We start from the raw sequence: 27,285 nt of genomic DNA, 5'->3' as shown, positions 1-27,285 counted from the left end.
ATTTCTTTCCATCGTCAACTCTACAAACCGTTGAGAGAATCAAACTAATCATCATCCCAATGACCTTGTTGTTTAGGAGGAGCTAACCCAGCTTGTTTAGCTACGATAATACTATCCACTCTAAGTACACTAATAGCAGCATCCGTAGCAAGCTTGATAGCCCAATCTTTAGCAGCGAAAGGATCAAGTATACCTTTAGCTTTTGTCGATTCTACCACTCCGTCTGTTTCGGATTCGATATCTACACCAGCATCACTTTGACCTTCAGTATGTGATTTGTATAATGATGAAACTACATCTTCTGCGTTCAAACCTGCGTTTTCAGCTAAAGTTCTAGGAACAACTTCCAAAGATTCAGCCCATCTTTTAATTGAATGTTGAGCTAAACCTGAAGTCTTTCCACCGTATTCTGCTACACGCCTTGCTACTTCAATTTCACTTGATCCAGCTCCTGGTACTTGTCTTCCATCCCTCAATAAGATTCTGACTGTGTTGATTCCATCATCTAATGATCTTTCCAAGTCATCCAAGTAATTTGCTGTTGCTCCTCGTAAAACGATAGTGGCTGTTCGAGTCTTCTCGCCCTCTTCTTGTCTCAATACTGTGACTCGATCTCCACCAATCTCGACAGTCTCAAATACATCCACCATACCTGCTTCTTCCGGTGTAGGGGCACCTAACCTAGCGAGGGGTGTAGCACCAACGACTCTGCATAATCGTCTGAGGTCAAACTTGGATAGAACCTTGATGACAGCAATATTCAATCTGTTGAGGTAATGTAAAGCAAGATCTCCGATACCTGAACCGGCAATAATAAGTTTGACGCCGGAATCAGCGATCTCTTTGAAATACTGCAATCAACGGGTTAGTTTGCTCTGAAATGACCGATGACTTCTACTGTATAAATACTCACTCCTTCTAATTGTTTCTCCTCTCCTCTCGAGAAGTTCAGCAAGTCGTCCGCCTTCTTCAGTAACACAGTTCCCTTTGTTTCAGTTTGTGAGATATCGAGACCACAGGTGTACACGGCAACTTTGGCTTTCGTAGCGTTCTTGACGATACCTACATGACATTTGTCAGCTTGCTTGCAGGGAGATTCGAGACTGCGGTTCAGCTGACTCACCTTCAGGCTCTCTACCGAAGACCATACCCCTTACAACTCGACTGGCTTCCAATCCACCACCTAAGACCTTTACTACTCTGACTGAGTCTACGTTGAAATCCTTAGGGTTCTTAGGCATAACGGCAAGAGATGCCTCCGCTACAAGGTCGGATAAGAAATCCTCACATCCTGGCTGCTTGGATGCAAGGGATGTAGCTACCGCTTTTGAAAGTGTCTCAGCGGTAGGTAAGGGGGATGAGGGGATTGTGGAGGAGATAAGGGCTATTATATATTATTAGGTTTTCAGCCTTCCTTCGCTATTAGTATATGCTCGTCACTCACTTTCGAGTTCTTCTCTACCTTTAGCTAAAGCCATCTCGTACCCTAGAATTACGTCTGAGGGATGTAATCCCATAGTCAATAGGTGTTCTGACCTCTTTAACAATTCTCCAGCGAATATTAAGACCAAATTTGTAGCGTCTCCCATCTGATCAGCCAGAATTAGTCCGCTTTATAGTTGCCTCAATCTCAATCGAGGGTCTCGGGGGGTCACTTACCTCAGCTTCTTGTGCTGTACTTGCCATCACTAGCAGCTTAGCAGCAGGGTGAGCTACTTCAATTTCTCGAATAATGGTTGCTGCATCTGAAGTTACGAAAAGTCTTCCCAAGTGATTGATGATGAGCTTATTTCGACCTATCAGTGACATGAGATGCATTAGCTCCTCCATGTTTTATTATGGAAAGGCATCAAGCGTGCATGTTGCCAGCTATATGGTGAACAACTCACCATTGGGACCGAATGAAGTCCTGACAATCTCGCTCAACTCTCCGACAGCAGCTATATTCCTCAACACAGCTTCTTCCAAGCCGGACATGTGCTATTTGAGAAGATAAAGCATCAGTATTTGATCATCGTCTGAGAAGATGAACAAGAGTGATTTCATGATTAAGGCTATTTGTAATTTGACCGTTTGAGATGATGGAATGAAAACTGACGTACCTTGTAACCAGCCTTGAAAAGGTCTGGTCCACCAGCTTTTGGTACTTTTAACGACATCTTCAATCCTTTTCTCTAGCTGTTAGCTGAAACTTGCGATAAGGTAAGAAGTAGAAGTCGTGAAGAGTGACTATATTTGTAACGAGATTAATATCGGAAAGTTGAAGAAGCTATTGTAATTTCAGTTTTGAAATGTTCGAAATGGAAGAAACCAGAGACGCGCTCCCACCTCCACTGGAAAAACACGCGTATCACACGTGAATCATCGAATTGATCGTTGTCTGTGGCAGTTGAAATAAGCCAGATAATCTTACGGAACGGTCTCATTCATGTATCTAGTCAAGATGCCTCATTGCCATGGGTAGCAACGTGTCGGCAGAGGACAGCTTGTCATCAGACACGAGCATGTGCGAATGCTCTAAGGATGGCCATAGATCGGAGTATGATCCTGGAATGTGACTTGCAGCAACTCAATAGTTTCCCCTGAACGTTGGCATAACTCTTCAATTTTTGTTGAACAAAGATTGACGATGAACAACTTAGTCATGCAGAATTTGCCTGCCCTCGAGCCAGGACAGAGATCTCGAGTGATACCACAGATTATGGAAGACGGAGAATAATGGATTTTGCATCATGTTATAGACTGATATTCCAATTCCGCCTAAAATGTTTCATCTAACAACCCAGGGGAAAATAAGCATGGTGAAACGATTATTTGACTAAGTGGCATATTTTCGATGATTCAGATAAGATTACATCCACTCAGGTATGATTTGAATGTCATTCAGTCAATCATTTTGTGGCGATTTTCAATATCACTGTTGAATAAGGATATCAGTTTCATCCATGTATACTGAATGAGAATGCTTTAATCATCATTCGCAATCATGTGAAAAGTTTATTTTCAATCGAACTTCCTAACACTTCAATGCTTGGATATTCCAGATGACGACCATCTTAGGCCAGAATTATTTTGTTTATGTCTACATTCCGTTTCATGTTGATTCTTGGCAATCCTGAAAAGTCAATCAGGACGTTGAGAATTAATATATTTGCAATGGATGTCCTGTGTTCCTATTTACTTTTTCCTTCCCCGACCTTATAGTTTCGTTAACTTTGACTCCTTATCCTCTTCTTCTTCCTTCTGTTGTTTACATGATATAGGTTATTTGATATTTCCTCATTTCACTCTTTCCGTTTCTGAGAAACTAGATCCAACTTTATCCTTCCTTTCAACCGACTAGATAGTTCAGAGAAAGAAGGATATACCCACACTCATTTACAATCACGCTCTTTCAATTACAACGAACAACATAAGCTACACGCCTCCATAGATCTGACCAACACTCCGTATTCGACTCACTATCATTAAGACTTTATAAATTCAATCAACTATTTCCGACGCAATTAAACAGCACTTACTGGCTATTCAAATAAGAATATACTCAATTAAATACTCAAGATGCTTTTTCTCGTTTCAATCTTACCTCTCCTCGTAACAAGCGTTACTGCTCGATCAATCTCCTCAGAAAGAATTCCAAGATCAACTGCCACTTCATCATCAAACTCAGAGATTGACTCTCGAGGTTTACTTGATGGTTTAGTAGGTGGATTAGGTCAAACAGTTGGTGATCTAGGTGGATCTTTAGGTGGTTTATTAGGTGGAGTAGGTAATACTGTTGGTGGATCTTTAGGTGGAACTGTATCAGGTTTAGGTGGAGTAGTTGGTGGAACAGTAACAACATTAGGTGGAACAGTAGTTGAAGTTTCAAAATTAAATTTAGAAGTTTTAGTTAATACTTGTGTTAGAATTGGAACTTCTATTCATGTAAATGAAGCTGCTAATATTGGTGGAGGATTGATTGATCAAAATACAGGAGTTGATCTTGATGCTGGTGCTTGTATTTGCGTTGATGCTACTTCATCAGTTGGACTTGCTGGAGTTGATGCAAATGTTGGAGTTTACGCTTCAGGTGGTTTAATTTTTAATGGTACTGCTGCTGCTGATATTGCTTCTTCTGTAAGTATCTCATTACTCATTAAAGGAAGAAAAGAAAAAAACTGATATATGCTTCTTTATTTTAATAGACCCAACCTGGTTTATTGGGTTTACAAGCTGGTGTATATAATTTCAATGTTGTTGAAACTTGTTTAGCAGCTTCAATCTCATTAACCAATTCTCATCATGATTTACAACCTGTAGGAGGATCTTGTTGTGCAAGAGGTAAGTCATAATATTTTATCAATAAAGTACAAGGCTAATTTTTTAATGATGTTTTAAAAAGCTTGTAATGAAGGATACGTTTTAACTGGAGGTACAACATGTTGTTTACCAAATTCAACATTAGATTCAAATGGTCAATGTAAATTAATACCAAATTGTTCTTCAACAGAAATATTATGTAATAATCAATGTTATTCAAAATCAACTTATACATGTCCTTCTGGATTACCAATTCAATTAAATTCAAAACGTTCAGAAAATTGTCCAATTGGTTTATCAAAATGTTCAATTGGTTCATCAGGTAGTGGATTATGGGAATGTATTGATACTCAAAATGATATTGAATCTTGTAAGTTTTCGCTTCCAATTATAAAAAAGGGATGATTTTGAAATTTTATAATTTATTAAATTTTTTATTTTTTATTTTAATTTTTTTTAGGTGGTGGTTGTATGTATCCTGAACCAACTTATAATAATCCATTAGCAGTTTCAAATGGAATTGATTGTACAAGTTTAAAAGGTACAAATGGAATTTCATGTAATTTTGGAAAATGTAAAATTCAAAATTGTTTAAAAGGTTTTAAATTAAATAATAATGGTACAATTTGTGAAGAACAAGAACAACATTTTAAATATAAATCAGTCACTAAACAAATTTTAAATAAAAGATCATTTTCATCAAATAGAATTAGAAATTCTAAAATTAGACAATATAATAAATATTAAAAGTTTATAAGACAAATTTAAATCAGAGGAATTATTTTTCGGATAAAAACAAGTTTACAATTTTCCTTTTTACTCTTTTCGTGATTTTCATGGACAATTTTCAATACAATTTACATAGATATATATAGATATATTTGAATACCATAATATTGGTATACCCTTTTCTTAAATCTATACCATGGGCATTTGACGGACAATTTTATTTATATTCAATTTTCACGTATCCCTGCTTATTCTCACTATATCATAATTTATTAAATACGACTTAATGCATTAACACCTCATTACTCTTCATATATATACACAATCTAATAAATTATGCAAAATGAGACAAAACTGACAGCTCAAATTATAGTATAAAATCAATCAAGCAAATCCAAGAATCTATCGCCTAGCTTGGTGGACTTGATCATTCGAAAGAGGTGTAACACTTCCATTACCAACACCAGGCTTAATCTGACTCATGCTTCTTCTCTTACTTCTTTCATCCAAAGCGCCAACTCCGCCAACCAAATGCGGAGCGATAGTATGGGTCTCACCTTGACCGTAGACCGCTGAGTTTGTCATTGACATGGCTGCAGCAGCTACATCAGATGGGTGAGTGGTCAAACCTGGTCTCTTGGAATCCTTGGGCGAATGGGGTTGAGGCACGACAGGTAATTGGCCTGAAGACGCTTGTTTCAGATGAGTAGGAGTTGCTGAAGGTGAATGTTGTCCATGGCGAATCAACGCACTGATCGAAGAGCGAATTAGTGGCAAATCGCTTGGGCAAGCCTAGTAATTTACTTACAGTTCTTCCAATAAGGTGGAATGTCTGTAAGCTAGCCTTATAGTCGGTACGTTGGTCTGAAGATCGAACGAATTCAGCTACCTTCCCTCCCTCCTTTCGCTTGAGTGAAGAGACCCAAGCTGAGGCAGCGACTCACCTTGTGGATATCGTTACCAGCAGCACCGGGCATATACCACTTCTGACCTATCCAATGCTTCTTAACTTGCATTTCCCATCCGCTTTGTAACACTGAGTTTCTCGCTAATTCACACATATCCGCTGGGGTAAGCTTATATATCTGGGCTGCGCAAGAATACTCTTCCAATAAATGCGATGCGGTAAAGTGGAATTGGAGGGGATCATCTAGAAGCGAATATATACTGTCTGATCAGCTATCTTCATGTTTAATATCTGGTACGGACTAAACAGCATTTACCGGTAGATAACGAGACATTCAATCCAATCTTGAAGTAATCCTTAAATGGATTTCTCTCATATGTAAGGAACAACGCGTTATTCGATAACGGACTCATAGCTAAACCAATCTGTTTCAAGTAGAAGAGGTATTGAAGAGCCGGTACTTTACGAAGTAAGATACCATGTGAAATAGAATGGGCTGTCAAGAAAGCTGATGACAAGTGATCTGGATCACCAGCTTCTCCACAATGTGGTCGAAGAACGAAAGTATCTGCGACGCAATGATGAGCTTTTTTGGCTTCACGATGGACCTAGAAGCTCACTAAATCCTCTTGATCTTCTCCAAGAATTTAAAGAAGCCATATTGGCGTACATATAGTATATCCTACGCCAATGTCAGCTGACTGTGTGCACAGGCAACACTCAAGAGCAGCTCACCAATAACTGTATGGTGGACTTTGATTCGTATCCCACATTCTGGCTGTCGGGAATTTCCTATATAACCTTCTTTCAGGCTTCGATTCATCATCTACACTATCAAACCCGACCACTCGTTGCAGGAAAATATGTAATTCGGGGTGCGATGAGGGATCTTTAGTAACTTCGAATAACGGTTGGAAGACGTCTGGTAATTTGACAAGTCAGCTAGGTCGATGAAGAATCATCATGCTTCAGCTTACTCTTGACTACATCCTCGAAATTGTTAACGAGGCCAGAACCCTTGTACACCTCGTACAGCCGTGGTACTTGTATCAACCATCTAACATTATGCGAAACAAGCTTGTTGTTGATTACCCATTTGGCGAGTTTATCCCATTCTTGCAGATTCCTAGATATGAAGAGAGTTGATCAGCAATTTGACCGCGAATCGATGCAGACTGGCTAACTTACCTTCCATAGATCGATAAACGCCATTCCGAAACTTGGTATTTACTTTGTTCAAGATCCGCGATGAGTTCTGCCATATTGGATTGAGTCAGCTAAATTTCAATTACGAGGGACAGCGAGTAATTAGCTGACTGACCTTGAGTCAATTCAGCAAGATATTTCCCTTTCAGCAGATTATCAGTCTTCAAGAAGATTTCTCTTAAACGCGAAGATCCAGTAGGGTTATATCGATCGTTGAATCGATCAAATCGATGGAATTCCTATACAAGTAATCTGTTCAGCTAGACTCGGCATTGACGGAAAAATTAGCCAAGAAGCTCACCTGGTGAGCATGCATATCTAGCGTGTCAATGGAAAGATCGTACGCAGTTAAGTTCAGCGACTCGAAAACTTCCTTCAAAGTGAGATCCTTTCCGTCTCTGTGAATGACGATTTCCTAAACACCTCAATTGTCAGCTGTTGGTTTTCAGGTACATTTCGACAAACAGGAAGACTTACGTTTGGGTTTCTCTTCAGCTTTGACTTGATGAATCGTAATAAATGCTTTTGATTCATACTTGCAGAATGATGTATATGAGTATCAACCTTTCGCACATTGTAGAAATCCCTGATGATTCATCCTTGTCAGTTGATTGCAATGTGGGATGCTTTAAGGTCAGTGAAAATGAACAACCCACCTATGAGGTACAGCTTTCATATCTGCCAATTCTTGATACTCGTTCAAAAGGCAATACAAACTCCATTTACTACCGAGATACTTCAATCTTCTGAATGCGAAAGATTTGGCAGGTCCATCAGAACATACGCCTAACAGGTAATCTAAATCTGTGAAGTATTCTTTGAGTGAAGGAATCCTTGATAAAGGTGTTTTACCCTTGATGTCAAATTCTACCTTTTCAGTATTTCCTGCACCGGTGGCAGGAACGTTGGGTTGAGGTGTATCAGCGGGGTAGACTGAGAAGACACCTTCATCATTCAAGTGAAACTCGTGTTCTTTATCCTCTTCATGAATTAGACAATCTTCAAATTTGAATTGTTGAATACCACTTTCGCTTGTAGAAGCTTTATCTTTGGATGTAGTCGCACCGTCGGAAGAGGTTGGCTCAGGTAAAACACTACCTTGAGAAGGTTTCCAATGCCAATGTGGAGGTGGTGGAGGAGGGTAGAGATTCCATGTCGGTAAAGTTTCGTTCTCTGCTGCCGATGGGCCTTCACATGTGTCTTGTCGCACTTCAGCTTTGAGACCCATCACATCCCCAGAAGATCTAGGCGTGAATCCATGGAAATTGCCATCGTGATCCTTAGGATTATCACCAAGTCGCTGGTTTGACAATTCGAGGTATTTGTCTCGTAAATCGAGGCATCGAGCAAAGGAAGCGCTATAAAGTATATGTCAGGATCCGCCTCAACACGACTGTCACGAAAGGATGAAAGATGACTCACTATAGCTGCTCGAGTTCACTTCCGATACCTTGTTCTGCAAAGGCGAGAATTTGTATTTGCATCAGCAGTTGTTCTTGACCGACATTGTCGGAAACGCCGTCATGTAGAGCAGAGGTCAAGATATCAGGGGAAGACGGTTTGGTATAAGGGGAGCGAAGACAACTCAGAAACAGCTCAGGGTCATTCAGTATCATTGCTGACAGCAAGGGAAGGTTCGTAAGGGAGACGGAGATGCGATGGATGTGTGGGAGTGTTAAGTAGTATGAGGAAGGTAAGGGGTTGACACGGCTGTGGTGTGAATGATTTTCGACATTCTTCCATCGGGGAATACCCGTGAGTTTATATATCTTTTTCTCTTATCTCTGACTGATGCTGTAGGCAGATCCGAAACGGTCATGCTATGTTCCACCCGGGGTTTCCTTTCGTACGAAGAACGCACGTTCGGATTCCCGACAGCCGAAGGCTGATCTCCGCCTAAATAAACATCTGATTTCCTTTCTAGCGTGCTTCCAAGCCTTCTAGTGCAAAGGAGGTCAAAGGATAACAGATACAAGGAGTTGTCCGAGGACATCGGAGTGACCAAGAGGGATGTATTTTGCGAAATTCGAGGGTCAAAGGTTCTTGATAAGAGAAGAAGACAGCTCAAAGCAAGAGCAGGCAGAACGAACATTAATCGAACGTCAACTTACCAGGTTGTTCCTGAGGGGGCACACCGGCCAATCGAGCAGCTCTAGCTTCTATCCCATCACCCTTCGCACCGGCATTGAGAGCTCCCAACAGGGCAGAATCAAGTTCCCTTTCTCTTGATTCCTCTTCCAGATCCAACTCTTCTTGTTTATCTCGCTGTTGACGATGTATGATTGAAGGAGCAGGATCTAAATCGCCATATTCAGGTCCAGAGGGAGATAGCATACTTGATTGTCTTTCATGTGGATCAATCTGGGCTTGACGCTGAAACCTCGAGGAAAATTCTTCTTTTTCTTCTTCCTCTTGTTGATCGCTTGATAGAGCTATAGACATCCCTTGACCGCCTTTTTCTAAATTTCCACCTCGATTACCTAAATCTACTTCCCCAGGACTAGTTCCCATTGTGGTTGCCAAACGACCAGTCCTATTCAAAGGTGAGGTGGATCGAATATCTGAGGTAAGTTGATTAGGTGATATACCTTGACGATAGCTTGTGCTCATTTCAGGGATACCTGTAGTCTTGCTTGTAGATGAACCAGCTTCAGATACTGTTGAAGGAGGTAATCGAGGTAGATGATGTGATAGCCAAATCTCATCTTGCTGAAGTAGTCTTCGTTCTTGATGATAGTCAAAGGCAGGTGATGCATGTATAGGCGCATCTTCGTCGATGTCCCCATGAGGATATCTTGAAGGTATCGGTAACGGTGATGGAGCAGACGGACTGTCCGTAGAAGCAGAAGCGAATTGATCAGGCGAGTCTGTCATTGTGTTGAATGCCCTTGTGTCACAGCTTAAATCAAACACAACAAGAGTTCTGACGGGAAATACATCACTAAAGTCGTTTAATCAATTTATCATTTGCACTTGTACGGAACAAGCGAGATTAGATCAACCTCCACTTTGATGTTTTCAAGCTAAAACACGTGTTAGTGTCGGACTCAAATAGGCTTGAACAACTCTTTCCTGTACGACAAAATAGGCTCGTAGATCTTCCTAACGACAGTGGCGGTGCAATTGGACCTATTTTTGATGTGATGTGATGATGTTTTGTTTTGATTTTTGTGCTTTTGACGCGTATCACGTTATAATTGATTCCTCTCTCTCTCTCTCTCTCTCGTTTCATGTGCACAGGTTTAGGGTGGAAAAAAAGTAAACTCAATTACCCTAAATGCTTATTTTTTCTTGTTTACAATTAATTTAAAAATTATTCATTTCCCGTGCTACATCAGAGTGTTTCCCCTGACGTGCTGATTTGTATTCTATTTTAAAAGTGATTTAAACTATTTCAAGGTCATCAGATTCGTGAATCGTTAAAGACCGACTATTCCATTATTAATATATATTATTATTCTCAGATCAAAGCGGAACACTTTTCTCAATTTGGTTTGTGTTCTCTTCGTCTTGACCTTTTGTTTTTCTTCTCATATATATATAATCGGTGAAACCAATCGACTTGGATTTTTTTCTATCCTCCTTCTCACCGAACGATCACATTACGACACGACGTGAATTGATCCCTTCCACACGAAATTTTTATCCCTCTTCTTCACGACTGATTAGTAACTCTCAAGACAAATCTGGAAACACTCATTTTTTCTCTTTAATCTCATAGATATCACGACGCGATGTCACATCAATATCAACAAGCGCAATATTCTGATAATGCAGGAGGGGGTTATGGCAATTCATACGGGAACAATTATGGTAATGGGGGATATAGCGATGAACCACAAGGTGGTAATTATGCCAACAACAACTACGGTGGCGGTGGTGGAAACTGTAAGCTTGGTCTAATCCTCTTGCCATAATCGTCGATGCTGATTTAAATGTTCGCTTCTTTTTATATTACCAATACAATATTCTACTATCCCATGTTTCCATGATCTCCTACATCCCTTGATCTCGATCTGACCTGAAACTCTTATCCACCGAAACGAATACACTCCTTTGTTTTAACTTCCATCACGCCTTTCCACTCCTGTTTGATTTTGAAAACGTCTCACTTCAAAATATATCCCGAAGCATATCCAATGTCATCCGGTAATGCAGCATACAGCAGTGACGGCCCTGTAGGTGGATACCAACAACCGAAGAAGAAGAGGAATAAGTGGTTATGGATAGGTCTTCCTATACTGTTGATAGTCATTATCCTCGCGGCCGTGCTCGGAGGTGTTTTGGGATCAAGGGCAAGCAACAAAAATAATTCCTCCTCTTCCTCAGCGAACGATGCATCGAGCGGTACCAATGCCAATACTGGTGTTCCCTCGGGTGTATCCGGAGTCAACACAGCTGGAGCGACTAGCACAGGCGCCGACGGCCAAAGATACCTCGCTATTGCTACCGACACTTACATGCTTCCTGTTTATGCTACCGGTGTAAGTCAAATGCAACTCAAATCTTGATCCGCTGCTGACTTCATATCTTAGACTGCCACTGCCGGATACACCGCACCCACTGTCGGTTCTTCAAACTCCTGGCCAACAGACCCTAGTCCGCCTTCCAATTCGTCCATCCGACCCAATCCCCGTCTCGCTCCTGCTTACAAATGGGAGGCTCTTACCGGCGGTCTAATCCAAAACAACCTTTACTTCAAGCAATGGAACGCCACCATTGTACAAAATGCTAGTGACACCCTCGGACTCGATCCTACTCCTTATACCGAAGATGGTGGCCTTTCCGGTTCTGGTGTGTTAGACGTCGCTAGAGAAATTAAACTCAGAGTCAAGAACTGGGCCTATGCTTACAAGGTCACAAACGAAACCAAATACGCTGATCGAGTATGGCTCGAATTACAAACTGCTGCTGGAAACAACTCTGCTGTATCATTCGGAGCCGATGATGGCACAAGGTGGAACCCAGCTCATTTCTTGGATGTTGGTGAATTCTGTGCCGCTTTTGCGATCGGATACGATTGGCTTTACGATTTCTGGACGGATGAACAGAGAGATCAACTTATGTGGTCTATCCTCAATCTTGGTCTTCAACTTGGTTACAACGCTCTTTCTGGCGATTCTTCCGCTTCGGCGTACAATTGGTGGGCGGGAAGTGCTACCAACAACCCTGAAGTCAACGGTAACTGGAATTGTGTCATTAATGGTGGTCTCACACAAGCTGCTATCGCGATCATGGACCGAGATCCATCCGGCCTCGCTGCGAAAGTTCTCGAACTCACAGTTCCTGATGCTTACAACAACTGTTTCCAAGGTCCTGATGCTGCTGGAACCTGGGCCGAGACCGCAAACTACTGGTACTTCGGTACCACCGGTGCTGCCGAGATGGTCAATGCCTTGATCACTGCTTATGGTGATGATCGAGGTCTTGCCGAATCCAACCCCGGTTTCAACCTTACTTCGATCTACCACATTTACGTTCAAGGTATGACCAGTTTGTTCAATTACGGTGATCATGGACCCAACAAATACTCCACAACTGCCAACTCTTTGCTTCTCTGGGCCAACGTATTCGATACCCCTACATACGCCCTTTACCAACGAGACCACTACGATGCCTCGGAACCATGGTCGATGTTCTGGTACAACCCCGCTACAACTGGTACATGGTGGGATGGCTTGCCATTAGATAAACATTTCGATGTTCAAGAAGATCAATGGGCAACTGCGCGATCTACCTGGTCTGATAATTCAGGAACATATTGGGCAATGAGAGCTGCCAAATTGACGGGACATCAAACTCATGGTGATCTCGATGTTGGAGATTTCGTACTGGATGCAATGGGTCAAAGGTGGGCAGGTGAATTAGGTTCAGGTCAATACCTTTCCGACGGATACTTCTCCAGCGAAGCTCAAGATTCCGAGAGATGGTTGTACTACAGAAAGAGGACTGAGGGTCAAAATACTCTGTTGATCAACAACTTGAACCAAAATGTCGATGCTGCTCCTACTGGAAATTGGGGATCATCTGGTACTGCTCAAGGCCCAGCCCCATCCCTCAATATCTCAACTGACGACACCGCTTACTTCTGGACCGACATGACTTCTGCGTACAATGGGTGAGTTTGATTCTTTTGCTTCCTCTTAGCAGTGAACATCATTGCTGATATTTTGGATTGATAGTACTCAAGGAGTTAAGAGAGGTATTCGTTTCTTGAACGGTAGAAAACAAATCCTCCTTCAAGACGACGTTACGGATTCACCATCGTTACAATGGAGAATGCACACTAACGCCACTATCGAGACCAATCAAGCTACTGCTACTTTGAAATTGGGTGGAGAAACCCTCGTCGCTTCGATCGTTCAAGGACCTTCCGGTGCTACATTCTCAACTGCTTTACCAACTAGATCTTCTTCTGATCCTGCTTTGCCCACTGGTACAGAAGATGCTGATCAACCTAATCCTGGTGTTACCGTCCTCACTGTAGATGTGACAGATGGTGGATCATTTAGTCTTCAAGTATTGTTTACCCCTCAATGGGGTAATGGATTCACAGCTGTTGATGCACCAGCGAATGTTGCACTTGATAGTTGGTCTTTGACGAGTCACAATTAAGAGGACTACTATATATGAATCGGAATAGAGGAGAAAGATGATTTAGGGTTAAGAGGTCATATGGACATTTTTTTATTCACGAAGTTCTAAAAGCATGATGAACGATCTAAACGATATTTTTTATATTTTATGAAGTAGTAAAAAAAAGATACGCTTGATGGTTTTAAATATCGATATATATATATATACAATACATTCATTTACGTAGTCTTATTTCAAATGTCTCTTATGAATATCTCATGGACGACATACTAGTAGTGATGATCATTCTTTGTTTTGCAAAAGAGAATGCATTGCGTTATGGAATAACGGCATATGAATGATTTATCCGGGATAGATAAGTAAACAAGATAACCGGTTCGTAGGGTTTTATTACTTTTTAAAAGTTGTTATTGATTATATGTCATTAAGCTTTTGGAAATTCGTATCATCTTAGTACATATAAAGCCTGAATAACTATACTCATAGCTGAAAGAGAACAGGTGAGATAAAGAAGAATTTCAAGTTAGGTTATTGTATCTTTGAAATTGACGAAGTGAATTGCCTTAGATAGAATGATAGGATATGAATTGTGATGAATTGAAACGATCATATATATCCCCTCTTTTCGACTTGGTCATCTCCATAGTTGATTTGTAAATATAATAGACATATGTTTGATTTACCGTATTAGATACGATGCCTAGAATATCATACGAACAGCATTTAATTGAAAAGGCTATTAATAGAGAAAATGAAAGAAGAAGAGGAAGTATAATTGAGTAAGTTATATTCTGATTAACTTATAGAAGCGGTTTCATCGTTTTAAAATCGTCTTTCATTCAAGAACAAATTTTTATCATAATTTGAATTTCTACTAATGATTATAATTTATATAGAAGCGAAACAGATGCAGAATCATTATTCTCATCAACTACATTTCAATCACATTCATCTTCTTCACATTATATTAATTCTAGAATATCATCATCATCATATTATACTTCTTCTTCTTTAAATAATAATTATTTATATCCAAATTCTTATAAACCTATAAGAAGTTTTTCATCTACATCATACGAATCAAATCCATCAACTTTTTCAACAAAACAAAAAGATAGAAGTAGATCTATTTCTCCCTCAAATCGAATTCAAAATTCTATTCCAATTGAATATTCACCTTTGGTATTAATTGAAGCTGAAACTAAAAATGATAATGAAAATGAAAATGAAAATAATAAGAAATCTTTATTTGGAGAAATGAAAAAAGAAATAAAAGAAAAAACAACATTTTTAAATGTACCTTCTTCTTCATCTTCTTATAATAAAAAAGAAGAAAAGAAAGAAAAGAAAAAACAAAAAAACTTAAAATTAGAAAAATCTACTTTATTTTCAAAAAGATTTAATTCACCTTTAAGAATTTTAATTAGATGGATGAATCATAATGGATTTTATAATTATACAATTATTTCAAGTTTAATTTTTATTTTTATAATTAAATTAAATTTGATTTTGATTTTTCAAAATTCATTTAATCTTAATCTTTCAATTGAATGGAATTGGTTATTACCTTTTAAATTATTTACATATGGATTAATCAAAAGAAGATTGATAGAGGAAATGATGTGGATAATGGTAATTTATTTTTGGACCAAAGAGGAATGTAAAAAAACAGGAAGAAGTAAAAGATCACAAGTAAGTGTCCATTCTTTTAGAAACATCACGGTATAAAAAGGATTTGAAAATTGATAAGTTGAATGATCAACGAATAGGTAATTGCGATAGTCACTATTCTACTCTCTCCAATATCTCTTATATCTGAGTGAGTGAATACGATTGTCATTAGCTTATTTTGGAATCATCACTTAATCATCTTGATTGAGCAAGTTTTCACGCTGATCGAAAATCACTGACAACAATCTAGTCGCACCCCTCTACCAATGAGCATGATTATTTACCCACTTATCTTATTGTCTGCAAGGCCATCTATGGATGTTTATTCAGCAGGTATGATAGCTGTAAGTTTGACAGTGGTACATTTCCACTCGGTATGGGCTACTGGAATAGCGTTTTACTTGCTGGGTAAGGGTATATGGATTGGTGGGTTGGAAGGGTGAGCATTCAATATCTCTCTTGTACGTGCCAGCTGTAAAGCTGACTTATCAAAACTCTTCCTTCAACGATGACAGCGCAAGGTTCCTCTTTCTCAATGTAGTTATATCCGCTGTCATAATGAGTACTAGACCTATATTATGTGAATCTGAACTTCTTGGAAATCTCTTATCAAAATTGCGAATATCCAAATTACCTTTTAGTAAATTACCGATACCTACGACAGTAATCAATCTTTTACAAGAGGGCTCACGTATATTAGAAGGCAGTCATGGCAATTACTGTCAAGCTACAAAACCATTCCCCGCTCTTTCGACTATTGCCGAGAGACTTCTCAATCACAAGGTATGTCATGATTCAAATCAATTATAGCATATAATCGTAATCATATGATTGACTGAATCCTTGTCTGGTGGACTGATAGATCAAGTTCCTCATTACAATCTTATCAATCATACCTCCACTGACAATTTTACTTTATTCCAATATATCCTTACGACCTGGAAATGTCAAAAAAGCTTCATCGACAATAACTCTATTACCTTATTTCTTATTTTTAATCTCGATACCGGTATACCTGTTTTCAAATGACAAAGATGGTCAAAATTTACAAGTCATTTTACCTCTTTTACCTATAACTTTACTCATGTCGTTAAGGGGAAGTGCTGCGAAAGGTAGTGCACAAGGTGGAAGTCAAATTGAAGATGAAGTTTGGAAGGTTGGTGTAGTTTTAAACGTCGTAGGAGTGATCAAGTGAGTTCCATCATTGTTCTAAATCAAACACATAAAACTGACTGGAATCGCTGGTGTATCAGTCTTATACCTATCCAAGCGAGCATTGCAAAGAGAATAATATTCTCTCTGGTGGCTATAATGTGGATTACTCTGATAGGAGCTTCTCCGTGGCTTGCGGGCCTCATCGTCGCCCGACAAATCAGTATAGTGAGCTTCTACCATCTCCTTAGTCAGGCAGAACTCGATTAGGGTGTTGATCTATAGACAACTGATAGGTACTCATCCCTTCTACTATATTCCTTGCTTATGTACAGCCGGTAGAGAGTGTAGTGATGAAAGGGATCTTTGCCTTGGCTTGGTTTTGGGGAATGAAGAAGCTCATTCAAAATGCATGGGCGATGGGTGGATTGAGCGGTAATGGTCGAAAGCGAGTAGAAAGGAGGAAAGGCCAATCAAAAGAGAAAGCGATTTGATCAGGTTCAGAAGATTCATGATAATTATGTCTTGTATGTCTTAATATGTAATGTGTTATATGATTTGTGCTTCTTTTTTGATACAAATCCATGTTATCGTTGTTTGACGATGAATCTATAAGGGTGCCTGAAACGCGTTATCAGCTGCAAAAAGTGTAAACTGAACAACCCTCCACTTCTCAAGTCTATTCGTTACAAAATGGTTGTTACTTGCCTGACATCACTTTGAGATATTATTCTGAACAGGTACATGAGTATATATCTAGAGATGCCAGTGATCCTGTCATATGCAGACGGATTGGGTAATAGATGATCATAATGATATCAGATCGGAACATATGAAAGTCCTTTCGGATAATTTTAATCTCCTCCACTTCCCACCAATTTCACAACATTTAGCCTCAAAGCTCTGTTCAATGCAAGTAAAATTAAAAACAGGAAGACGCTGATGAGATGAAAAAAGGAATTTCGAAAAGATGGATAAGTTAATAGATGATAAAAGGGATTTACCTCCTCATATCAACTTAAATCAATTAACTCCAAATTCAATAAAAAAATTAAAAGAAAAATCGATAATTTCTAAATCACCTAAAAAGAGAAAAGTTCAAAATTTAGAAAATGATATAACGTCAACTCACAATACAGAACTAAATATTCCTACAAGAAAAAAAAGGAAGAACGATCAGAATCAAGATCAATTAATTGAAAAGATATCAACTAATCAACCCTCTTTCATGTTATCTAGTCCTATCAATTTAAACACCTTTGATGCTGAAGAAATTTACACTACTAGAAATGGAACGATCCTTTCTTTTTCAAATGCAGGAAATTTCTTAACTCATTGGTATCAAGCGATTGGACAACAAAATTTAAATTACGAAGAACGTAATGTTTTACCTAATCAACTTGAATTAAATAAAGATACATCCAATACATCGAAAAGGAACAGAACGAAAGAATCTGAATCTAATTCAAATAATCCTCAAAATACTTTAAGAGAATGTATTATAACTCTACCTAATATCGGTCAAGTTCATTCAGCAAAATTACCTGAAGGTGGATGGTCAAATAAAAAATTAGCTAAAAAAAGTGCTTCTTTTGAATCTGTTAAATTATTATATCAATTAGGAAGATTAGATGATAATTTAAAATATATACCTAAAAGTTCTGCTACAACAAAAAATCCGGCTACTCTATCAGGGATAAATTTACGAGAAACGGAAGAACCTGATGAAGAAAAGATAGAATGGGAAAAGCAGATTAGATTATCATCGAAATCCAAAGTTATGTTACAATATGAAGAACAGAAAAAAGCAATAAAATCGAAATTACCTTCTTCACCTTCTTTATCACTTGAAACTATCACTGGAGAATATGGTAAAGGTAATTATTCAACTTATATCTTACCTCCATTCTGGTCAAGATGTTCACCATTACAATCCAATAACCTGTACGCAATTACTATGGATTTATCAGTTAACTCACCATATCAGGAGGAACATGATATCGGTAATTCATGTCGGAAATTATGTTTAATCACTAGTCAACCATTAGAGATTTTCGATGAAAATGGTCGGATAGAGATGAATCTGACTATAGGTGATCAACAACTTGATATAGGAACCAAAATGAAACTGGTAGATTGTGGAAAGATGGAAACTTGGGAAGAGGGGAATCTTGAAACAGCTATGAAATTTACAGAAAGATTACTCCGAACTCAATTACATACTCCCTTCAAAGGTAATTTAAAAGAAGTTAAATGGTTACTTGTACCTCTCAAACAAGAATTTCAGCACCAAACAGAAAATGATAAGGGAGAGAAAAAGGGTAAAAATAAGAGGAAGTTGCAAAGGAGGGATATATCTTGGGACGAAATTGAAGACATATCGGAAGGACCTTTATGGAAATCGCCAAATATGGAAAATAAAGAAGCTTTACGAAAACAATGTAAAGACGCTATGATCACTGTCACTTCAGCTGAATTTTCCAAAAGAAAATACATAAATTCAATTCGTACTGATCTTACATTGAGTTCACCTCATCCGAAGATATCGGGTAAGACTATACAAGAAGTTTTATCAATAAACGTTAGACCATTTGATTTCTTTGATCAACCAATATTGGAATTAGAAGATGTCATTACCTCAGATCATGGTGGAATCATAACTTCAATCATACATCCTTCGAAAGCGGAAATCACTTATTCACTTGCGGGAATGGTTGATATCCATTGTTTACCATCAAGTATATTCAAAACATCATCTATTTTACCTTACTTCTTCCATGAACTTGATACCCTCCTTGTTGCTTCCGAACTTAATACTGCGGAATTCCAAGATTCAATTGATTTGAAATTACTGGGACAAGCTTTAACTCCGCCTAATGTCGATTCAAACTTATCTAAGAATTATGAAAGATTAGAATTTATGGGAGATACAATATTGAAATTTGTTACCACTATTAATGCCTACATCCAAATACAAAATATTATTGCTAAAGGAAATGATAACGACAAGGTCCAAAAAGAAAAAATCGATAATATCCTTATGGATAGACAAATAGTACTGACTAATCGAAGTCTTCAAACTTATTCTATAAAATCCAAACTCAATTTATATATGCGAACGAAAAGACTCAAGTCGAAAGATTGGTTACCTTTAGATTGGGATATCAATTGGAATGATCCCAATCTAAAAGGAAATGTATCAGATACTAAGGTGAAGAAATTCAATAGTCAAGATTCAATTGGTAAACAATATCTGGGCGACAAGGCGAGCGAATTTGATTTAGCCCCATAAGTCCAAGCTGACGGATAATATTTATAGGTCATAGCGGATGTTTTGGAAGCTATTATTGCTGCGTCTTATTTAACTTCGAGAGATCTTGATCAAGTAATATTAGTCATGCAGACTCTAGGAATCCCGCTTAAGAATTTAACTAAATGGGAAGATCTGAAATTTTTCATCCCGCCCTGTAAATCAATAATAAAGGACGATAATCGAATACAAGTAGAAGAGAAGTATATGAGATTTTTCAAATTAAAACAAAATGCGGTTCTGGGTTACGAGTTTAATGATAAGGAAATCATGAACACCGTTCTTGTAAGTCAACGACAGGTGATCCGTCAAGTCTGATTTTGTTCTTCTTTCGTTGATGTGAAGCGGTCGATGTAGAGCTTAGGTACTGATCAAGAGAGAAAAAGTGCTTATGAGAGATACAAATTTCTCGGCAACGCCTTACTGGATTTTCGTGAGTTCTATAAGCTACCAATCAATACACAAGCGTAGGTCAGACTACGAAGCTGATTGTTTTACTGTAGTCGTCGTCGAATATTTGTACGATAGGTTTCCCGATGAGGGTCCTGCAGCCCTCCATCATCTGAAGGTACGCCCATCGCTTATAGGCTGTTTCTATACCTGTGATGAAAGCTGACTTTCTTGATGGCCAATAGATTGCCAGATGTTCAGAAGTAAGTCAGCTCCTCTCGGCATGATGTATGTGCTGACTTCTGAAATGCGACCAGGCAACTCGATTTGCCTTGTGTGCCGAATACGGTCTTTTGGATCTTATTACAGTTACGAACGATTCAACCAAATTGCAAATTACCAAAATTCGAAAAACTCTTAAATCAGCTAAAGCTAATGCTGATCAATTACGAAACAACATCTCATCAGGAAAAGTTGGAACGAAGAATGAAGATTCAGGAATGGAATGGTGGGATGATGTAACTATACCACATGTAAGCTAATTGTCGTATCTCTTTATTGAGTATATGAAAGCTTATTTAATGATTGAACTCATCATTTAGTCATCAATTTCAGATCCAATTGAAGCTTTATTTGGAGGTATATTATATGATTCATCTTTTTCTTTTAAACCAATTTTGAAGATTTTGAAAGAAAAATTTATACCATTTTGGGAAAAATATTGTAAAATTTCCTCTTTTTCTTCTTCAAATTTTAATAAAATTAATAAAATTAATAAAAACTCAAAACAAGAATTATTAGAATGGTTACAATTTAAAGGATGTAAAAAATGTTTAATTGAAATAAAAAAATCTACTAATATTCATTTAAATAATAATAATAATAATAATGATAAAGAAAAAAAATTAAATAATAAATTAAATGATGAACAACAAGAAGAAAAAGAAAAAGAAAAAGAAAAAGAAGAAATAATTATTTATTATCATGATAAAATTATTATTTCAAAATTTATAAATTCTAATGATGAATCATCTAAAAAAGTAATTAAAGATTTATGTAAATTTACTTTAAATTTTTTAAAAGATAAAAATGGTTTTGAAAATCTATGTGATTGTCAAAGTAGAAAATAAATAATTTTAATTATTTAGTATATTAGCTTAAGAGTTTAATTTGATATTCTTTCGGGAAAAGAGGATTAAAGAGTATGAGAGAATTGAAAGTCAATATACTCAATAAGGTAGCTTGTAATCACACAATTCTTGAATATAAGATTGGTTAATAACTCAGGTTGAATTCAATTATAATTAGCATTTACAGAGTTATATATCAATCATTGAAAAATTTTACTTGTATATTAATTGTTGTAAATATTATACAACCATGCATGATCATTTCTCATTGATTCACATTACAAATTATCAAATTACTCGTATAGGACTTAAAGTAGGTGAAGAAGGTGGTGAAAGTGGTAAAGGTATATTTTTAGCTATTTCAAAATTATCTAAATCAATTTTAGTTGAACGTTGAGTTCTTAAGATTCTAGGAATTGGTTTTAAAATTGCTTTTTGATATACTTGACGTATTTGAGGATGAGATGAAATACTTCTTTCAACTAGAACTAAAAGATAAAAAAAATTACATCAGTTTGACCAAATTAAGGGAATTCGGTATGAGGTTATTCCCATAAAAGTAATGAGGAAAAAACTTACTATCTTCCATATTGTTCTTGATAAGAATTTCAACATTTTTGGGATTTCCAGATGAAAGTAATGGTAAAATTTCACTTTGAAAGGATGTAATAGCTTCATAAATAAATGTGAAAATTAACGAGGAAATATTTCATTTTTGGGAATCGAAAAACTTACATTCCATTTCTAATTGTCTTAACATACTTACTACTTTAATCCAATCTTCATCTGTCGTTTTAGTAGGTGATGGATACCATACATTCGTAAGTTGATTTATAGCTATTGATATTGTAGTGAATATTCGATGTAAAAATGCAATTTGGATAAATTGAGGAGCACTCAATATCGGAAAGATTTTATCAATTACTTTCGGAATTGAACTAAATAGTGGAAGTGAAGAAGTTGAGGAAAGTATTAGATGAAGTTCAGAAAGAAGAAGTAAACAGAATAGAGTATGGCGCCACTATCAATCAAGTTAGTATATAAAAGCTCGTTCGACTGGAATATCTTATTTGGGAAAACTAACGTATGAACCTTCTCTCGCTTTGCCCAGAACTAAAGATTACAATATCAATTAAGAGTGAATAGCTGCAAGCTCCAAGTTGTAGCTCACGAGAAAGTGCTAGCATAATCGCGCCTGATATGATATAAAACCCTACGGAGTGGTTTAAGCCTGTGATGATATATTCTCTAATTGAAGCGGCTTTCCAATCGATAATTTGAGGACCAAATCTGATGAAGGGAAAAGATCAGCTTAGCTCGCAGCCATGAGACTCATGATACGGAGATCAATTCTGCGGAGCATGTTGTTACGGACAGCAACTTACCTATCATATGCATATCTTTTGATTGGATCATTCAAGGTCTCGTAAGCTCTACGAATCAGTATGAATATACTGTCATCTCCTGACCCAGCTCGGTCCGGATGATATAGCCTTGACCTATACTTACTACTATCAGCTGTACACCCTCAAGAGAGGAGGGATTAGGAACATCTCACAGATTTCTATAAGCTCTCTTCAGACCGTCTTCATCAACCTGTTTGCTTACACCTAATAAAGCGTAATAATCTTCCGTTGAAGATTGACTATTTTCGCCTTTGTATAGAGTGTATGCCAGATAAGTACATATAACACCTGTGAAAGCTATTCTGTAATTACGCAAATACGTAGGTGAACCTCTTGGTGAAGTAGGGAACACATTGGGTAAAAAGGAAGATAGGTAAGGTAAGATTTGATGAGTGATTTGAGCGGGAAGAAATGACCAAAGGAGAGGCGTCAAGAGGGATGACATTGCGAATGGACCTCGATGATCTCTCTTTCATCCTTCTGCTAAGCAAAGGATCTAACGGTAAAAGCAGAGATCACAGATATAGAACAGGTTTATCGAAAAGACAACAAGCATCCAGCTACAATCAATAATGTCTTTACTCGTTTTCAGATGGACTTCGAATGCACCTAGACGCGGAGACTCCACATTCAGTCTACGGAGAACTAGCTTATCTCCGTTTGCCACCCGCGGTATATTCGGGAATATAACGTTTGAATGAGTGTTTTTAGCTTTTTAAAAGTTAGAAAGTTCAGAAGAGAAGTGGTGCAACACGTTTACAGGTAAAATCAATTCATCCTCTTTATTCCATCTCTTTCTTCTTCATAAAATACAATAGACAAAAACAAATTAAAATGTCTACCGATCTTAAGCAACTCGAACAACTCCTCGCTGGTAAAGCCTACGTTGATGGGTGAGTAATATCCCCTTCTAATCTCATCTGTAGCTGGCAATTTTGTTTTCCTCTTCCCACCACCCTTTATGATGATCTACCGTTTTGGTCCGTGTTTCCGAGCGCAGCGGCTTAAGACCCCGCGACTCATGCATTGAAGATAAAATTATTTCCAAACTCACTGATCTCCTATACAATTTCGCCTTATATACATCCAAAGAAAAACAACTTGGGGAACACAAAGAGGATATAATGGCTGATTCTGTTTTACGTTGAAATAGCTTCCAACCTACCTCTGCCGATGTTGAGGTCTTTAAAGGTCTTGGATCTGGTAAGTCAGCTGCTCTACGACGCTTGTCCATTCGCTCATAGCTGACAACTTTTTCCATGACCAGCCCCCGAGGCTACTTTCCCTCACACCTTGAGATGGTACAACCACATCTCATCTTACTCCTCCGAATTCGACTCTTTACCTAAAGGAACCAACCCACTCTCTGCTTCTTCATCTTCCGCTCCTGCCGCTGAAGAAGAGGATGATGATGAAGATGTTGATCTTTTCGGTTCAGATGATGAAGAGGATGATGCTGAGGCCGAAAGAATCAAGGCTGAGAGAATTGCTAAATACAACGAAGCTAAAGCCGCTAAAACCGCTGAAAAACTTGCCGCTGGTAAAACTTTGGAAGTCGCTAAATCAGTCGTTACCCTTCAAGTTAAACCTTGGGATGATGAAACAGATATGGCTGCTTTAGAACAAGAAGTTAGAGCTATTGAGAAAGATGGTCTTGTTTGGGGTGCTTCTAAACTTGTTCCAGTTGGTTACGGTATTCGAATGCTCCAAATCACTTTGGTTATTGAAGATGCTAAGATCTCACTTGATGAACTTCAAGAAGAGATTGCTGAGATCGAGGACCACGTTCAATCCTCCGATGTTGCTGGTAAGTCAATTTTCGTACGGATCTACTTAGTATCATTGCTGATAAACTCAATTCACTTAGCTATGCAAAAACTCTAAGCTATTCGATACTTGTTGTATGAGTCGGATAGTTTCGTTTCTTTGGATATGCATGAACGTATGATAGATATATTACGAACAACTAGCCTTCAACCCTTCCGCGTACGAGAGAAACTGATCTTACTATCGAACCTACTAATTTTCCCAATCATTCCCGAAAGCGACGCATTGCGAAAGGCGAAACAAGAAGGCAAGAACGATCTTCGCTATCGTGCGCCTCCTGACTGACATGAAATGACGAGCGCTCAAAACATCGAGGAAGTCTGGCCATCGATATCCCTTGACGACATACAGTATTCGTTCCTTTCAAATGATTACCTACCGTTGTCTAGGAGTTAGGTATACTTTCGTCAAAACGTCATACTTAGAAGTATGAGGAATACATTGCAAATGAGATAAGAGTTGGTTTCAATGACGCTATATAGACTCGAGGTTTTCTTCGCTCAAAGGAGCGCCATGCGTCAGAGACTTACGGACGGCTCATGTAGGCTTCTCATATGGCTTGAAAAGACTATTCCGATCAAAACGGAGAGTTCATGACTGTATCGTAGCACCGTATTCTCGTTTATAATCAATACCTTGAGAGCTAAGCTTCCTAGTCTAACATTTTCAACATTTTTCAACTTTGTCGACTTTTCTATCCAATCAATCTTGCCTTGAGTTCTTCTGCTTTTCCCTCAGATATATCACACTTATCGCAATGCTCACCTTCCAACACGGAAATTCTTCCCTCAAACGTTCAATGAGGCCCGACACCGTCATTGGGATTGAGCGCAATTTTGATTCAACTGACGAGCCAACTAATGCGACATTTAGTATATCAGGATGGACTGAAAGATATTGTAACAGAATGTCCCTATTCAAACCCAATAAACAAATTAAGGATGATTTAGAAAAGTTCAGCGTTGAGTGGAAGAAAGATATTGCTACTTGGAGCGATTCAGAGGCTATCAAAAATGATATAGCTTCAGCTCGATCTCAAAATCGTCTACCCGAATGGGTCGATTCGAGACTAATATCTGTGGCTTCCCTCGCCCGATGTATGTCAAAGTTTGTGGTATATGATAAATCTGAGATGAAGGATTTAGTCGAAGAAGACTGGCAAGAATTCAGTAGAGATCCTTCGTTTGTAGATTTAACAGTACAATTCGATTCTCAACCTTAAGCTTTGTAATACAATATCAGGTCTTGATGATGGATTGACAAGGTAGAAGATATCAGTGATGATTACATGCAATTTTGTCATGTCCAATGATTAATTCGAGGTGGTAGACGATGATATAGAGATCAACGAGGTCTTAGGCAGACTTCCAGGGATGACAACAACTGACGTACAGATGCGTCTTTGAACTAGAGGTGCGCCTACGAGCAGGTGTCCAGCTTCATGGCGTTGACGTTTTGTTGGAGTTGTTGTGTCTCAAAGGAGTATAATGAGTCATATATATTCGGACGGATCATGTTGACTTCTCGAAAGACTGGAAAGACTCAAGCAAGCTAAACCAAACCAAAAGGGCAGGCGAATCTCAATTGCCTTCACACGTTAATTGTATTGCATCGTAATTCTCATAAAGGCAAACTTCAACAAAGGGGGGAAGCAACCCTTTATTGGAGAGTATGAGTCGTCGATGTGCGGACGGATCATGTTGGCTTCTTGTATGACTCGAGCGATTCAAGAAGGCTCATCCGACCATGACGGTATGGCGAACCTCTCTTCATGAGTCATAGATAAGCGAACGGACCATGCTGACTTCTTATATGACTCGAAGAACTCAAGAAGGCCAGTCCGATCAAAACGGGAAGGCGAGCCTTTTGTCATATCCTATTTTATTGCGTTGTGAGACTCTTTGGTCGTCTATAAATATCTCTACTGTTACACTTTCCAATTTCAAAAATCTTCAACACCTTCAACATACTCAACAGATTAAATCTTATTTTTTGTCAATCACATACCACTCACAAATTATTTTCCTACTATACAATGTCGTCAACTCAGAATAGAGTCTACATCAACGGTAAACTGTATCCTGAAACTTTCGTTGGGATTGAGCGCAATTTTGGTTCAGATCAAACAACAGTCAGAATTTCAGGATGGACCCGTGAACATCCCATTGACACACCCAAGCATTCTTCAGGTAGTACCCCATATACTCAAATCTCGGATCAGAGGACGATGAGTGGTTTGCTAGAAACCCAAGATCTCTGGGACGAAGGAGGCCCAAGATGGTACGAGTCTCCTCTCGGTCGAAGAAGAATATACACCACTAGATCTGATGATGGGCCTGAGAAACCATTGCCTGACTCCATCATTACGGTTGGGGATTATGTAAATAGTTCGCTATCGCAGGTCGAACCCCCATCTGTACCTCTAGTATGGTATAAACAGAGTGATATACAGACCTTTGTCGATGCGGGGTTTAGAGAATTCGGTCGAAAGGAGTATGTCGTTAGAATACCTCAATGAGAACCAGAGAGCTATGACCTTTGTATTTCCAGTAGCCGTATCTTAACTTTTTATTGTGATTTATATAGTAGAAACAGGCTCTGATGCATGATACACGTTTATTGATTGTCAGTTTTCCCAGGTGTAATTTTGGTACCGTC

The 27,285-nt window shown here is 38.4% G+C and overlaps 10 protein-coding genes across 10 annotated transcripts; 7 read left to right on the top strand and 3 right to left on the bottom strand.

Annotated features, from left to right (window-relative positions):
• Positions 1-44: 44 nt before the first annotated feature.
• On the bottom strand, positions 45-2,159 carry I206_100169 (T-complex protein 1, theta subunit; the record flags this gene model as incomplete). The annotated part of the gene is made up of 7 exons (XM_019152932.1): positions 45-851; positions 914-1,062; positions 1,124-1,384; positions 1,445-1,589; positions 1,660-1,796; positions 1,890-1,980; positions 2,103-2,159. 7 exons carry the CDS (start codon positions 2,157-2,159, stop codon positions 45-47), a joined length of 1,647 nt encoding a protein of 548 aa, XP_019015070.1.
• A 1,402-nt stretch (positions 2,160-3,561) lies between these two features.
• On the top strand, positions 3,562-5,049 carry I206_100168 (uncharacterized protein; the record flags this gene model as incomplete). The annotated part of the gene is made up of 4 exons (XM_019152933.1): positions 3,562-4,119; positions 4,188-4,323; positions 4,385-4,672; positions 4,763-5,049. The coding sequence occupies 4 exons, from the start codon at positions 3,562-3,564 to the stop codon at positions 5,047-5,049; spliced, it is 1,269 nt and encodes a 422-aa protein (XP_019015071.1).
• A 384-nt stretch (positions 5,050-5,433) lies between these two features.
• Positions 5,434-10,018, bottom strand: I206_100167 (AMP deaminase; the record flags this gene model as incomplete). Its single annotated transcript, XM_019152934.2, has 14 exons — positions 5,434-5,782; positions 5,840-5,895; positions 5,976-6,181; positions 6,255-6,506; positions 6,559-6,620; positions 6,674-6,860; positions 6,916-7,064; positions 7,127-7,193; positions 7,260-7,383; positions 7,446-7,559; positions 7,622-7,730; positions 7,801-8,502; positions 8,567-8,600; positions 9,256-10,018. 14 exons carry the CDS (start codon positions 10,016-10,018, stop codon positions 5,434-5,436), a joined length of 3,174 nt encoding a protein of 1,057 aa, XP_019015072.2.
• An 860-nt stretch (positions 10,019-10,878) lies between these two features.
• Positions 10,879-13,759, top strand: I206_100166 (uncharacterized protein; the record flags this gene model as incomplete). The annotated part of the gene is made up of 4 exons (XM_019152936.2): positions 10,879-11,032; positions 11,276-11,628; positions 11,680-13,262; positions 13,327-13,759. 4 exons carry the CDS (start codon positions 10,879-10,881, stop codon positions 13,757-13,759), a joined length of 2,523 nt encoding a protein of 840 aa, XP_019015074.2.
• Positions 13,760-14,437: 678 nt separating this feature from the next.
• On the top strand, positions 14,438-17,058 carry I206_100165 (uncharacterized protein; the record flags this gene model as incomplete). The annotated part of the gene is made up of 8 exons (XM_019152937.1): positions 14,438-14,520; positions 14,638-15,433; positions 15,511-15,560; positions 15,663-15,851; positions 15,928-16,195; positions 16,275-16,603; positions 16,666-16,792; positions 16,861-17,058. 8 exons carry the CDS (start codon positions 14,438-14,440, stop codon positions 17,056-17,058), a joined length of 2,040 nt encoding a protein of 679 aa, XP_019015075.1.
• Positions 17,059-17,534: 476 nt separating this feature from the next.
• On the top strand, positions 17,535-21,394 carry I206_100164 (uncharacterized protein; the record flags this gene model as incomplete). Its single annotated transcript, XM_070202150.1, has 7 exons — positions 17,535-19,829; positions 19,884-20,159; positions 20,232-20,307; positions 20,378-20,442; positions 20,510-20,527; positions 20,582-20,797; positions 20,867-21,394. 7 exons carry the CDS (start codon positions 17,535-17,537, stop codon positions 21,392-21,394), a joined length of 3,474 nt encoding a protein of 1,157 aa, XP_070058251.1.
• Positions 21,395-21,682: 288 nt separating this feature from the next.
• I206_100163 (uncharacterized protein) lies at positions 21,683-23,245 on the bottom strand (the record flags this gene model as incomplete). Its single annotated transcript, XM_019152939.1, has 7 exons — positions 21,683-21,882; positions 21,974-22,066; positions 22,130-22,415; positions 22,479-22,507; positions 22,566-22,684; positions 22,780-22,893; positions 22,953-23,245. 7 exons carry the CDS (start codon positions 23,243-23,245, stop codon positions 21,683-21,685), a joined length of 1,134 nt encoding a protein of 377 aa, XP_019015077.1.
• Positions 23,246-23,634: 389 nt separating this feature from the next.
• On the top strand, positions 23,635-24,684 carry I206_100162 (uncharacterized protein; the record flags this gene model as incomplete). Its single annotated transcript, XM_019152940.1, has 4 exons — positions 23,635-23,693; positions 23,954-24,003; positions 24,068-24,607; positions 24,668-24,684. The coding sequence occupies 4 exons, from the start codon at positions 23,635-23,637 to the stop codon at positions 24,682-24,684; spliced, it is 666 nt and encodes a 221-aa protein (XP_019015078.1).
• Positions 24,685-25,384: 700 nt separating this feature from the next.
• I206_100161 (uncharacterized protein) lies at positions 25,385-25,849 on the top strand (the record flags this gene model as incomplete). The annotated part of the gene is made up of 1 exon (XM_019152941.1): positions 25,385-25,849. The coding sequence occupies one exon, from the start codon at positions 25,385-25,387 to the stop codon at positions 25,847-25,849; it is 465 nt and encodes a 154-aa protein (XP_019015079.1).
• An 813-nt stretch (positions 25,850-26,662) lies between these two features.
• Positions 26,663-27,145, top strand: I206_100160 (uncharacterized protein; the record flags this gene model as incomplete). The annotated part of the gene is made up of 1 exon (XM_019152942.1): positions 26,663-27,145. One exon carries the CDS (start codon positions 26,663-26,665, stop codon positions 27,143-27,145), a length of 483 nt encoding a protein of 160 aa, XP_019015080.1.
• Between the last annotated feature and the right edge of the window lie 140 nt (positions 27,146-27,285).

Source organism: Kwoniella pini, chromosome 1 (genome assembly GCF_000512605.2).
Source record: "Kwoniella pini CBS 10737 chromosome 1, complete sequence".
Lineage (NCBI taxonomy): Eukaryota > Fungi > Basidiomycota > Tremellomycetes > Tremellales > Cryptococcaceae > Kwoniella > Kwoniella pini.
The sequence above is the reverse complement of the archived record's forward strand: the minus strand, read 5'-3'. Positions and strand labels throughout refer to the sequence as shown.